This window comes from Myxocyprinus asiaticus, chromosome 24 (genome assembly GCF_019703515.2).
Source record: "Myxocyprinus asiaticus isolate MX2 ecotype Aquarium Trade chromosome 24, UBuf_Myxa_2, whole genome shotgun sequence".
NCBI classification, from domain to species: domain Eukaryota; kingdom Metazoa; phylum Chordata; class Actinopteri; order Cypriniformes; family Catostomidae; genus Myxocyprinus; species Myxocyprinus asiaticus.
Genome location: NC_059367.1, coordinates 24,900,986 through 24,915,171, shown reverse-complemented (window position 1 = coordinate 24,915,171; position 14,186 = coordinate 24,900,986). Strand labels below are relative to the sequence as shown.

At 40.3% G+C, this 14,186-nt stretch overlaps 1 protein-coding gene across 1 annotated transcript in view; it reads right to left on the bottom strand.

The window, feature by feature from the left end:
* Nucleotides 1-14,186, bottom strand: part of LOC127414914 (protein patched homolog 1-like) — an 83,990-nt gene that overhangs the window by 58,499 nt on the left and 11,305 nt on the right. The window contains exons 3-5 of the mRNA XM_051653310.1: nucleotides 1,383-1,572; nucleotides 553-622; nucleotides 339-430 (exon numbers count right to left, since the gene is read on the bottom strand). Coding sequence (XP_051509270.1) covers nucleotides 339-430; nucleotides 553-622; nucleotides 1,383-1,572 — 352 coding nt within the window. The remainder of the gene's footprint in view (nucleotides 1-338; nucleotides 431-552; nucleotides 623-1,382; nucleotides 1,573-14,186) is intronic.

The following is a 14,186-nucleotide window of genomic DNA, read 5'->3' as shown; positions in this document are numbered from 1 at the left end:
TCACTTTTTTGTTCATTTGATTTCGATCCATCTTTAACTCACAAAAAACAAACTCTCTTTTCCAAATAGAGCTGCATATGGCTGATTCCTTCATGATACGCACTGTGTCACATACATGTATCAGCACATCGCAAGCTGTCAAGCTGCGGCAAACATGCGTGAGAAACGAGCGTCTCCATGCGAGAGAGTGCATCACCCGGAGAAGTTTCAAACTATCTTGCACTGTTTGCATCACTTCACGCGACTGCAACGCTTAAAGTAAGAGGTGCGAGAGCCAGGTGGGACAACAGCTAATATTACATGCTTCAAGTAAATACAGAAATGCGAGTGTAACTTACGGGAGGTAGACCGTTCCTGAATGTAGCTTAGCACCTTCCCAGAAGCAGTCCAAAGGAGTGATGATCAGACATGGGTGCAGTTTCTCTATAATCTGTACAGAAGAAATCGCTATTACAGTCACAAGTATTCAGTAATGAGTGAGTCCTCTTCTCAAGTTCATACATTTCTACTAAAATATCATTTTTAAAAGACAGTGTAAATATTCTTCCTTACCTGGTCCACAAAATTGGTTTCTGTAACAAGTTCTCCTGATTTGTAGCATAAATGTTCCAATTTCCATTGCCTGAAAATGCAACAGCAGAAATAGTATGAACTGTAAAAGATAGCTGTAGCAAGTTTCTTGGAGAAACTTCCAAAAATTTAAATTCTGTCATGATTTACTTATTATAACCGAAGATTTCTATAAGCCTACAATATGATTTGGTGAGAAACAACCCTAGCGTTCACTGATTGAATGAGAGATTCTTGTTCTTTTTCATTCCTACTGACTGCCAGAGGCAGTGTTAAGCACTAATGGATAATCGCAACGCAAGCTAGATAGGTCGAGAAAATAGTCATCCGGAATTCACAGAACCACAGTTACATACGTAACTAGCGTTCACAGTGGCACGCAAGTGCACGCACCGCTGTGAACGAACTGATTAAGATTGTTACTGAAAATTACTTACATTTGTCACCAATACCTATCATCTGCCTTCAGAAGACTTGGAATATGATGCAGAAATCACTTGGATTACTTTTATGATACTTTTGGGTCCTATTATAAGCTTTAAAGCAAGGAACTCTCCACTGCATTGAAAGTATTCATTTAAGCGATCCCTTTTCTGTTCTGCATTAAAAAAATATAAAAAAGTCCTACGGGTTTGGAACAACATTAGGGTGAGTAAATCATGACACAATTTTCAAATTTGGGTGAACTATTCCTTTAATAGTTTTGAGAGCAGAGAGGATTAAGCTACCATGAATGAGCATCACACAATTCATTATTCACTTCATTACAGGAATATCACTCACACAGTAGTTCCTGGGACATGTGGCATTACCTGTTGTACATGTAAACGTGCACTCTGCTGGCCTTTATGGCGGAATCGAGGTGCTGTTTCAGCGCCTCCACGGTCAGAATGTTAGCACCTTCCTGTAGCGGCGTCTGAATCATGAGCTGAGGACTAAACATGGCCTCTTCTCCGATCTTCTGCCGTGTGTACTTGAGTTCCTGATTCACCCTGCCACCCACTGTGAAAGGGAGAAGACATTCAGATGAATGTTCTAGATCCTTTTTACCATCTTCATTTACACACATAGAAGAGAGATGACAGGAAATTATGCAAACCCCTAGGCCACAGCTGAACGACTCTAGAAATTCCTAACCAAACATCAAATGAAACGAATTAAATAGCACAAGTATTGTATGCAAATTGGAGCTTTGTATCAAAAAGTATCCCAAGCTTCCCAGCTCCTATCCCAGCTTAATATGCAGAGACAACTAGAAGTAAGCCATTCATAGGTTAATTTTCTTGAAAACTGTAAATACTGTTTCTATGTGGCACTACAAAAATTCCTGTGTTTGTTTTGAGAGACCCGCTTAGACCCACCCTGTTACTCAACCAATGGCTTGAGTTGGAGGTGGGACTATCTGACTGTTTGAACAACTGGAAGCGTATTCAGAAATCTGTTTTGAAAACATTGTTTATTTCTGCAATTCCGTTCAGTGGTGCTAATGTAGCAGAAATTACATACTTCAGCTTTACCTCACTTCCAATAACAAAATCATAATTTCCACCGTTTTCATATAGGCTCAAACAAAGTCTCACGGTAATCAATCATATGTGCTAGCCTCTATGAAAGGAATTTACAATAACACATGTACGAGCTCCCATCTGTCCTGTTAACTCGACTTCAAAATGCCATTCAGTACACATTTTAGCACATGCAGTCTTCTTCACAGCTTTCAGACTGAGGCCTCTGAGTTACGAGTGTATGTGTAAGTGGGTTTTGCATGTGCACACGTGTGTTTAAGAGCTTTGGCTGCTTTATTGAGTTTGGGCATTGGGGTCCTTGTGTGGCACACCTAAGCCTCGCACTGAAACAGCGAGCCCTCACAGCTACAAAAGCAGCCTTTCAAAAGAGTCATGCTGAACACTGTCCAAGTCTGCCTCTCAAAGCTGTCGATTCTTCACGTGCTCTCTACCTGACCTCTGAGAATAGAAGACTTCTCCATTTCCAGGATCAAGCACCCTAGAGAAGCAGGCAACACGGTTCACAAGGGCTTCACAGTTGCAGGTAATAATACGGTCTCAGACAGGTAATCTGCTCAATCCTCGCAATCAATTTAACGCTATCAACCAAATCATCTTCTGTATTGCTTTGGTGTGATGTTTTGTGGATGGCACACTGCATGACTTGAAGCACTACTGATATGTTGAAGCAGGGAGGAGGGCCAATTTTAAGGCCAACTAACACAGCTTTGAATAGCTGAGGGCAAATTCAAGCAACATTTACATAAACATTTATTCATTTAGCAGTCGCTTTCATCGAAAACGACTTACAAACGATGAATACAACACCATAAGCGATTCATCTGAGGCAACAGAACATTCAGGGTGCTCAAAATGAAAACTGACCCAGTACAGATATTCTGAAGGTACTAAGGCCAGAAACATACTCTATACTTTGTCAACGTGAGGCCCAGATGGAATCTGCTAACTTTTTGGGGGATAAAATTCACCTTTTCTTTGCTGATTTTGAGGGGAAATCTGCAAAATTCCATATTTAAACCTACAGTATATGAATTAGAGCTAAAGACATTAAACTGGATATGTTAGGAGTCAATCAGACTGAACATGTTCTTTCACTAAAAAAAAGCTAGATGTAGTGCAAAGGATAGAACAGAAGTTACAGAACGCATGTGTCTTGAGATGCTCCTGCATGAGATGCTGAAAAAACTGTGAAACGTGGCTCAACGTTTTGGACCCAAAGGACCCCCATTTTCCAAGACAATTTTCTGAAGCCCTATCACTCTCCGAAACTAGAGGTGTAAATATATAATTTTAGCAGTTTTTAGCATTAAGTTGTATTATTTTAATATAACATTCTAAATAATTTTGAGTCATCTTGTGGCCCCCTTGGAAGTTTGCTGAAGCCCTCCAGTGGGACCTGGCCCCCTGGTTGAGAACCACTGGTCTAGTGCTTGTATAAAGAGAATTTTTTTTTTTTTTAAACAGCGCAAACGGGCTAAAAAAATAACACTCTGTCTGAACGGGCCCTTACAATTCAGGTAGCTAGCTAGAAATGAGCTTTACTCAACTTGCTCAGCAAAATTCAAACTGTTGCACTGCCATGAAAGTGGCTCAACTGACCAAAGAAGACAGTTACACAAATGCTATAATGCCTGCTAAGCAAGGCAAGTTTATTTGCCTTTTTATTATCACATTTTATACACAGTGGTAATTCAAAGTGCTTTACATAGAAATAATAAAGAAAATAAAAGATACATAAATTCAATTTCAAAATCACTTAAGAAAAAGTGAGAGAAAAAAAAAAGAAGAATGAAAAGACAAAAATGTTACACTGAGTTCGGGGCGCCCTTCAGTGGAAACGCTGTGTTTTCAGTCTTGATTTGAATGTGGCTCATGTTGGAGCACATCTGACCTCTTCTGGAAGCTGGTTCCAGCAGCGGGTGGCATAATAGCTAAATTCTGTTTAACCTTGTTTTGAGTGAACCACTGGTTTTTCTAACTGACTTAAACCTAATGATTTTAGAGGTCTATTAGGTTAATATTCAACAAACATATATGCAATGTATTTAAAAACTAGTAATAGTACTTTAAAATCAATTCTAAATGTGACTGGAAGCCAGTGTAGAAACCAGAGGACTGGGGTGTTATACTCTGTTTTTCAGCAGTCTTATGGGCTTTTGGTGAAGGCCGGTGGAGTCCATTGCAGTAGTCTACCCTCCTGGTAATGAAAGCGTGAACAAGTTTCTACAATTCTTGACTATATACAAAACATTTAATTCTTGCTATATTTTTGAGGAGATATTAAGCTGATTTAGTTTTGCTTTGAGATGACTACTGAAAACAAGGTCTGATTCCACAATGACACCAAGATTTCTGATTTTTGTCTTTAGACCCTTGGAGCCAAGTAATGTGTTTTTCTTGAGAATTTCATCTTTGGTACCAAATACAATGATTTCTGTTTTGTCTTTGTTTAACTGAAGGAAGTTTCGGTACACCCAACTGTATTTTTCTTCAATGCACTGGCACAGGGAGTATATGGGGCTATAGTCATTTGGTGATAGGGCTAGGTAGATCTGGAAACCAGACTGGAAATTGTCCAAATAGCCGATTGAGTATAAGAATTTGACTGAAAATCCCCTTTTCAATGAAATGAAGATTTGAGATGGGTCTGTAGTTGTTTAATATGGTGTTCCAGATTACTGGGGCTTAACAACTGCAGTTTTCAGAGACTTTGGAAAAGTGCCTGAAAGGAGTGAGATGTTTACTTTTTCTAACAGATCTTTTTCTAGATAGCTAAACACATTTTTGAAAAATTATGTGGGGAGTGTGTCAAGATAGCAGGCGGACGTTTTAAGATGCTGTACCGTTTTTTCCAGGGTTTTGCCGTCAACTACCTCAAAATCAGACATTATAAATCAAACTTATTTATTTAGTTGTTGTGGTGGGGGCTGTCTGACTTTACATGAGGACGAGCTGATCGCATTCTAATATCATTAATTTTCTTCATGAGAAAAGATGCAAACTCATCGCATTTTCTGTCAGAGAGCATTTCACAGGGAACCTGTGTTGGGGGGTAAGTCAGTCAGGTGTTGTTTATGTTTCTGTTTATAATGCTTGAGAAGAAAGTCTGTCTAGCTGTGCCTATATATATATGCCTATATATATATATATCTAATAATAATTCTAAATAGAATACATGGAGTGTCTTTAAGCACAATACTTCGATATTCAAAGGACAAGTAATCACAAAATGAAACTTGCTTGCATTAAAAGACATCTTTAAATAGAGCAGCTATTCCTCCACCTCTCCAAACAGCTCATAAAAACACCACATTCATAAAAATAAAGTTTGGAGGGGCTGTTTCATTGAGAACTGTTGCCCTATGGCTGTTATCTAACCTGTTACATTTAGGAACACAAGATCCAGGTTGTTTGTGGTGATGGAGGTCATTGACACTTCTTAAGTGGTAAATGTTTAAAAGCGCTAACTTGACAGTATCTGTTTTTGGCCTCACAGCAATCTCGAATTGATGTTTAATAGGCAGCAGATTAGATAAGTTTGGCATACGTCTTGTGAGGACCTCAGTCTTTCTATCACTTAACAGTACAGATATTAAGAAAGCTACAGGTATATTGGGTTCCCGCTAGTTTTGTGAACATTTGTGAATGTTGCTGCTACCGTAGCAGGGACCCAACACATATCACTGACTATGTTTACATGGACACCAGAAAGCACGTTATTGCGAGAAAGCTGAGTATTGCGAAAAAAACACGTTCTTGTTTACATGTACCGTATAAGCGCCGTACTCTTTAATCACGTATACATGAGGTTCGGTAAGTAAGCAGCTTTCTCCAGAGCAATGTAATTACCCCGCAACGCTTATGTAAATAAGAATTTTATTCACTGTTGCTTCACTTTATTTCCAGATATTCCAGAGTTGTTGCTGTGTTTGTTTCCTTACCTTTCTATCGCGACCTTCAGCGGAACTGCACTTTAATAGAGGGGTTTCCCTTTCCCTCAATGTACGAGCGCATATACGCGAACGTGAGGGACCGTCGATATTTTACAGTGGTATTTATAAATAGTTATATGCTATAGTGTATGTGCTTTTCCCACTGTACTCCCAAAAATATTTTGTTTACTTGTTGGGCTCCATCCTATGATGTTTGCTATTTGCTTTGTTCCACGCACATGCGCACTCTTCAAAAACCTGTTCGAACGCTGCTTATGTGCTTATATGGCCACATAAACAGCTTTCTCCGGAAGAAACCTAGGTGTGCTAAACCTTTCTCTTTCTCTTAATACCTTAAATGGCATAAGGAAATCGGCATTCTCATTTACATGACGTTTCAGAATGCCGCTTTCTGCAACAACCCTGGAATAACCCGCTTTGTTAAGTGTATGTAAACGTGGTCACTGACAGCTGTTATCAGTTGTTTGTTGTTTACCTAGAGCAGATGAAGGACGATGTGTGCCCTGGCATTGTGGCAGTGGCAGGGGAGCTCTCTCAGAGGGAGTGGGAGGGCAGAATGGGCCCACAGGCTTTGGTGGTTGTGGGGCCTGCCGTTTTTTTAAATGCATAGGGTACTGCTATATAAATTGCAGTCCTAACAATTTTAGAACACAGCGACAAATTAAATTGAACTTGTGTAGCTTGAAACACTTTTCGGGCCTTGTATACCCAACAATGCTACAGTATAAGGATAGTGAAGCATATTTTCAGTACACTTCAGATACCATCTTACACAGTTTAGACATTATAGCACTTACTAAAATCCCCCTTAAAATGTATTAGGCCTAATGTACTGTAAGTGGTTTAGCCAAAATCTGAAACCTAGATTCAAAACGATTGTAAGGCGAGAAGTTTTAAAATATCTTCTGTGTGCCCCAATGAAAACTGGATTGTGTGACCTTGAACTTCGAGGAGGCAACTTTCAGAGTGTGCTTTGTTCTTTACCTCATTTACTGTGACATGGACAAAGAAAAATGAAGTCAGAATCACAGACTTGTGATTACCAATGTTTTTGTAAGAAAGATACTTTTTCCCACCTGTTGTGTGGTGGCATCTAGACCTCTTAACAATCTGCATGGGTGTTTTTTTTCCCCCACATTATGAACATATGTGAGAATGGTCACAATTTTATGTAGTACATGCAGGCATAACAAAATAAAAAAATAAAACAAATTTGCAATCATTTAATCTTATTTATTGCTCTTTTTTTCTTAAAACCACAAAAAACTTGCAGCGTTGAACATCAAATATACTGAAACATTTATGCTAACTAAAGCAAGAAAATGTCTTTTTCTCATTAACCTACTCCAGCTCTGGGGTGAAGGGCTGTATAAATCAATCTGTAACAATTTATAAGCTATAATCCAATTTAACAATGGTTTTCAATTCACGAGACAGATATAGGTTGAATATTTTCAAACCTTTGTAATTGTGTTAAAGTTGAAAATAACCATGGTTTTTTCTCAGGACAGACCACCCGGCTGGTGAAAAAAGGTTGAGAAGAAGGAAACTGTCTAGGCGTATTATGAGAAGGCAATGGATTGCTTTTTTCCTGGGCCCAAAACATACAGTACATGATCTAGTTTTAGGGCATGTTTATAATATCCCTCATTAACTGCAGCTTCAAGCGAGTGTGAGCTTTCTTTCAACATGATTATTGGGACCAGCTTGATAACATCCCAAACAAGCTTAGCATATTCCTGATTAAGAGGCCCTGGAAACACCAACATGTTGTAGGGATGAAGCAACCTCAAATGTCAGCTTTCAATCAGAAGTCTCTCCTCTAGATTAACATGAACTGAGTAACCTTCAAAGCATGAATGGCTCCTCTCATGTACGCCAAGACCAACAGAGGAAACAGGATGGAGCCTCAACAATGCATGTCAGTCACTTTACAGAGAAAGCGTTCCATATTGCAGGAAACCTTATATTACGACCTGAACCCTGGAGAATTCTACATCCCTCCAGAGACTTACAGGTTCTGAGGTCACAAATGGCCTAGCCTCAGGTGTGAAATTAACACCCTTGCTCCGCAAGAAAATGTGGGTCTGTATGTGTGTGTGAGAGAGAACATGAGCAAGAGTTGAATTTACTCAAACATGACTACAGCTGTGTTTTAAGGTCTTTGAAAAGCCAGCATGATTATCTAATCCTGTGCTAACAGATTTTTGAGAAAAGGTCTGTTGATTACATCAACCAGGGAAGGTTCAAATATATTCCTTTTGATGAAGATTAACACTGAAATGGTGTGAAACACAATCTTCTAGACCACACTGTGCAACAGGGACTAAAAACATTTTTCAGAGTAAAAAGGTATTTTTTCGTTCCGGTTCAAAGGTTCCGCAGCCTCCTTTCCAAATGGTTACCGGTTAGAACAAAATAAAAGAATGGTTAATAATAGTGCCTGACCGATATATCGGTATTGGCGAATATGTTTACCGATATGCGCCGATATGAACATATAATGCAGAAAACAATGCTTTAGAATTGGTGTCATTACATAGTTTGTCCAGCAGAGTGCGCTCCAACTCCATTGTTTACAGAGCTGACTCTGAGCTTATGGTGGCTCTGCAGACAGGGCGGAGTTCAGCGGTGTCTTCACTCTTCACGGTAAGTTGTTAACTAGTTTGTGAAATACATCCTGGAAACTTAAACAATGACCCCATCATTTTCCCTTTTCAATATTACTAATATAACTTTAACCCTGTCCCTGACAACCATGTTACTCATGTTTATCTTTGCTATTGTTTGCTATGTTAGCCAGCTGTAGTTTGTCAGTGCAGTCAGTAATGTTTTTTTTCTTACTAAAAAGGGGGGTTAACACAGCTTAATATAACATCAAATCGCAATACTTACAGAATTGCATTATATATCGAATCAGCAACTAAATATCATTGTAACGTCGAATCAGGAAGTCTGTGGCAATTCCTAGCCCTACTTAATGACCCTGTTTTCACCTGGAATTACGATGTGTCTCGGGTGATCGGATCACATGTGGTCAGGTGAGACACATCACTGTTCACACCTGGTTGCTTAAATGCGTCTCCTGTGGTCACTTGTGTTCAGATTTGGAGGGGAGGGTCTCTGATTCATGATGACATACATCAATCACTATGTCAGTGTTTTACTGCATGATATTAAAGCGCAACTAAGTCAGAAAGAAAGAAAGCGCAAAAGAAATGGTACGCTGTTTCTCCCAGATGCGGTTGAAATTTTATCTAAGCACAAACTCAACATGTCAAGCAGAATTATCCATTATTTTAGTGAAATGCCTGTATTAAAGGAGCTTCAGGTGTTCATGCTTCTCATCTGTTTTGATATAAGACACACTAAAGAAGATCTGTGAAGCTCTCGTGATTGTGTATGAATCTGTTTTTTCACATTTTCCAGACGGTTATTACCTTTTAAAGCCACTCGTAACCAGCAAACTTTTTTTTACTGCAGCGGTTGATTGACAGGTGATGGGTGGTGCTTCACTGCCTCCGGGACGCATACAGAACAGATTAGCCTTTACACATCAAATGTGATATGGCCACATGTGTTTTTGACCACTTTCGTATGTGGTTTCTGTGATCCGATCACAAAATGTTTTAGACCCCGTTTAGACCTGTATTTATGCTGACCACGTGATCGGATCACCCGAAACGCATCTTAATACCAGGAGGAAACGGGGTCAATAATATCTAGAAATGATCTCCACAAGAATAAGAACTATCAGCTCTGCCTAGTTATCTGTTGAGAAGTTCCCTAAAATAAGTTGAAATAAAACAGCTTATTCTTGGTGTACTTGATGACTTGAAAAGGAAATGAGATATCAAAACACTGACCAACTATTAAACAGAAAGCAGTAGCTGTCACACCTATAAACAAATTATCTTTTCTCTTTTGCTTGCAATAATTTAGTTACATTAGACAGCAGACGACTTTAAATGTAAAAACAAAGGTATGCGAAGGTATGTGTCCACAGGTATGTGAGGATGATTAAGTGTCAACAAACAATTTCTCTCGGTGAGGAGTGCAATGGGGTAGCCAGTGAATCTGGTGTGCATGTCAGAGTGTGTTGGTGCCTCCATTCAGTTTGTTGCATAACATTAACCCTTGAATTTCCCTTTCACAAACAAGGGGAGCTGCATTTGGAAGGGCTCTTCCATTGGCCCCCATTTTCAAGCACCGCATTACTACTCTCTCCATTCAGCTTTTGAGTGGCCAGTTTCGGAGGGGTGCGTGGTGCTCTGTACAAAAGAAATGCCCCACTCACACCACCACCACCGCCAAAACCAAAACCACTGCACCCACCACCTTCAAGATCATGACAAAACTCCTCACCAGCACTAGCTCCCCTACTACCCACCTGCTGGAGGGCCGGGAGGAACAGTTGCTGGGGTTGCTCCATGATGGGATGGTATGGCTTATGGTGGCTGGTAAGGAACTTTTTTTTTTCTTAGGTGTGTGTGTGGGTGGGGGGGTTGTGGAGGAAGGGGCTGTGTGTGGCAATGCTGGCACAGGGAGGCACTTTTTATGACGGTGTTGCGGGCGGGATTAGCTGGATTAGACTCCAACTCAGAGAGACCCCCTGTGGTCGCATGGAGGTTTCTGCACAGGGTCAAAGCGGCATTAACTCTCTCACTTGCACAGCCCTGCTCAACTCCAAGCACATTTTGCAGCCTACGTCAACAACCCTGTCAATGGAGCACTGATTTTAATGTACCAATGACCCTGAACCTGCATCTAAACCAGCCAGGTACCTCCAAAATATTTACATCACTATATCTCATTCATCTGTACTACCTGTTGATCCAACACTTTTTTGGCTAAAGGAAATCAAGGGCTTGAAAAAAATTATGTTGCATTCTCTACATTCTCAACTCATTTTAATACATTAAGCCATTCTATCAGACAGGTAGCAACTCCTGAGAATGTCTTGCACACACGCTCAGTCCTTTAATGGCTGTTCATATGTTGACCTGAACCAAGCGCTTCCCCTCCTTTCACAGAAGGGTGGGAAAGAGGGAGAGAGGAGGGCAAGTGAAAGTGAGATAGAGGTAGAAAGAAATGCAAGGGAGAGAGAGAGAGTCCCTGACCCACAGCTGTAGCACAATGCCCCAAAGTAGCCTGTTCGACCCCTGACACAAATTTTACACTGCAGCTAGGGATGCCGCAGTGTGAGTTTTTGACGGTGAGCTTGCAGTCTGAAAAAAATATATAAAAATACAGTTTTTATGATTATTTGCAATTTTTCTTATTATACAATGGCACTGATGTAAAAATGCATAACATATACAGTAACTACTGAATGTCTTAGTGGACATATTTCTGGGGGACATGTGGATGCTAAGGGCAGCCCTATAATACGAAAACTTATAAATACACAAAAAATAAATAGGAGGTACAGTATATAATAAGAAACGCTCCATTCTAGGGCACGACACCGCTTATGAGCATCCCGAGCTCAGTGATGTGCTTCAGTGTAACCGGAGTGCTTCAAAAGTGTGTAAATGCAAGATTATTGTGGGTGTGCAACATGTAGCCTAGTTCAAGGCATCCAGCAGTTTTTTTCTTCTGCAAAAGTTTATTAAACCAATCCGTTGTCTGTCAGACACCCCAACATTCTAAAGAATCGGCAACAGACTCTATAAAATTACTGTCCACAACACCTTACAAATAAACCTGTGGACTATGCATAATAATGGGAACATTGCTCACAGCAGGCAATTTAAAGTCTGATAATGATTAAAATGTAAATATTTTGTACATTAGCGATGCTTTAAATAATGAGGAGGAAGACACAACTTTTCAAAGTTTCCTCGCTGATAGTAACTACACACAATGCACCATGCGCTGTAAGCACGCTTAAACATTACAAAAAGTAGCATCTTTTAATTCATCACTTTAAAATCACCACAGCTAAAAATATTACACTTACTAATTTGTTGTTGGATGACTAGTGGGCATCCTGTCCCATTTGTAAGATGTGTTTCTTTCTATGACTTCTGTCTGCATAATTTACATCCGTCGTATTCAGTCAGCCATTTAAATGCTCCCTAACAGCCGATTTAAGTCACTTTGTTGGTGGATATGAGTCTGATAGGTCGAATTATACTTTGTAGTTTGTGTGTTTAAGCCCCAGATTCACGTGAATTGAAAGTTCACAATCAGTCTGCGGCACCTGGCTAAGCACCACGCGGCCACCGTCTGTAACCATAGCAACAGCTCCAGTACCCACACAGGCACAAGAGTTTTCACATTTAGGCTTACAAAATCTTATGAATAACTCTTTTATGTTATATATTAATATATTATGTATAATATTTTTGCCACGTCTAAATAAAGCATTTCACGGTTTTAACCGTGGATTCTAAATTCGTGCGGATAAATTAACTGTGACATTTTTAATCATGGTTAATAGTGAAACCGTATAATCGCGGCATCCTTAACCACAGCTGCCATTTACTCCACACCACATTATCATATGTATGGCCTGCTCTCCTCTAATTATGCTAATCGCCTGTCCAGATCTGCATCATGAAAAATGAATGTATTTAGCAGTCCGCTGCCTACCAATACAGCTTACTGCAATCTAGAGATGTACATTCAGAGGGGGCTGAATGGGTAGATTTTTCCACTTGCTGGCTTCTTTCAGGTCCCTTCTCCTTAAGAAAAAACTATTGTACATGAACTGGATCGCACTGCAACAAAAGGCACGGGGAAATGTGTGCATGTGTGTGGATGCATACTCAAGGGTGGTTTTGTGTGTGTGCCTACCCAAACATTCAAATAAGATATCACCGGGACTTTTCCTGATTTCTAGTTAATAAAGATCTTTACAATTATTTCACAGGCTGGTTTGAGTATTTCTGTAACTGCTGATCTCCTGGGATTTTCACATACAACAGTCTCTAGAATTGACTCCGAATGGTGCCAAAAACAAAAAAACATCCAGTGAGCGGCAGTTCTGTGGATGGAAATGTCTTGTTGATGAGAGAAGTCAACAGAGAGTGGCCAGACTGGTTTGAACTGAAAAAGTCTACGGTAACTCAGATAACTGCTCTGTACAATTGTGGTGAGAAGAATATCATCTCAGAATGCTATTCTGAGATGCGGGTTGGCACTGTTTTGGCGGCACGAGGGGGACTTACACAATATTAGGCAGGTGGTTTTAATGTTGTGGCTGATCGGTGGAGATAAAATGTATCCATGTATAAAAAACGCAAGTCGACACGTGAGCCAAAAGAGTCGCAGAAGCACCACAAAAACAACATGGTCGCTTCAGCAATTGTGTTTTTCATGTCACATTTGCTTTTTTGACACTATCGGTTAGATTAAGGTTGGTAGGAAAGTTTAACCTCTTCTCTTTGAGAGAAAATTTTACTTGCTTTTAGCACCACTCAGTGGACATTTCACCACAGAATTGCCGCAATACTTGTAAGGAGCCACGTAATATCATTTTACAAAAAGGTCGTTACATTTACATACAGTAATTTTCAAATGAAAAAGGCTACATGTTAAAGTTTCAATTACCCTACAAGCTAAAAGACTGTTCAAGTTTACTAAACCATTACAAAATAACTGAATGGAAACTACAGTGGCAGTGTCGACCGAGGTATTTCCTAACATCTTGATCCTTCTGTCTGAAGCATTAACCAAAGCACCAGATTGTAGAAAAATTGGCATTCTGGCCAAAACACATATAACACTACAGCTACTATGCTCCCTCCTTCCACTTCCCTCCCCCTCTCAATCTCTTTTGCTGAACTCCTCCGCCCCTCAGCTGCAGAGAGAGGGAGGGTGGGGAGGGGGAGGGCCGGACCACCCGGCATCCATGGCAGGACTCAGTGTTTACATTGCTGCGCTTCACTCTGTAATACATCTGGCATCCCAGGGCTGGACTCCCAAGTGAAGAAGGGGGTTGGAGGGGTGTGTGTGTCAATGTGAGGAGCAGTGAACGGGGGGGCGGGGGGGTTGGGGGGTGACTGAAGTGCGTTAAAACCTTTCGGAGGAAAAGAGAGGGGAAGGGGAGTGGAAGAGAGAAAGTCCTTTCCGTCATTTTGGTGTCTCTGTTTTTTTCATAACATGAAGTGGAGGTATGCAGAACATAAAC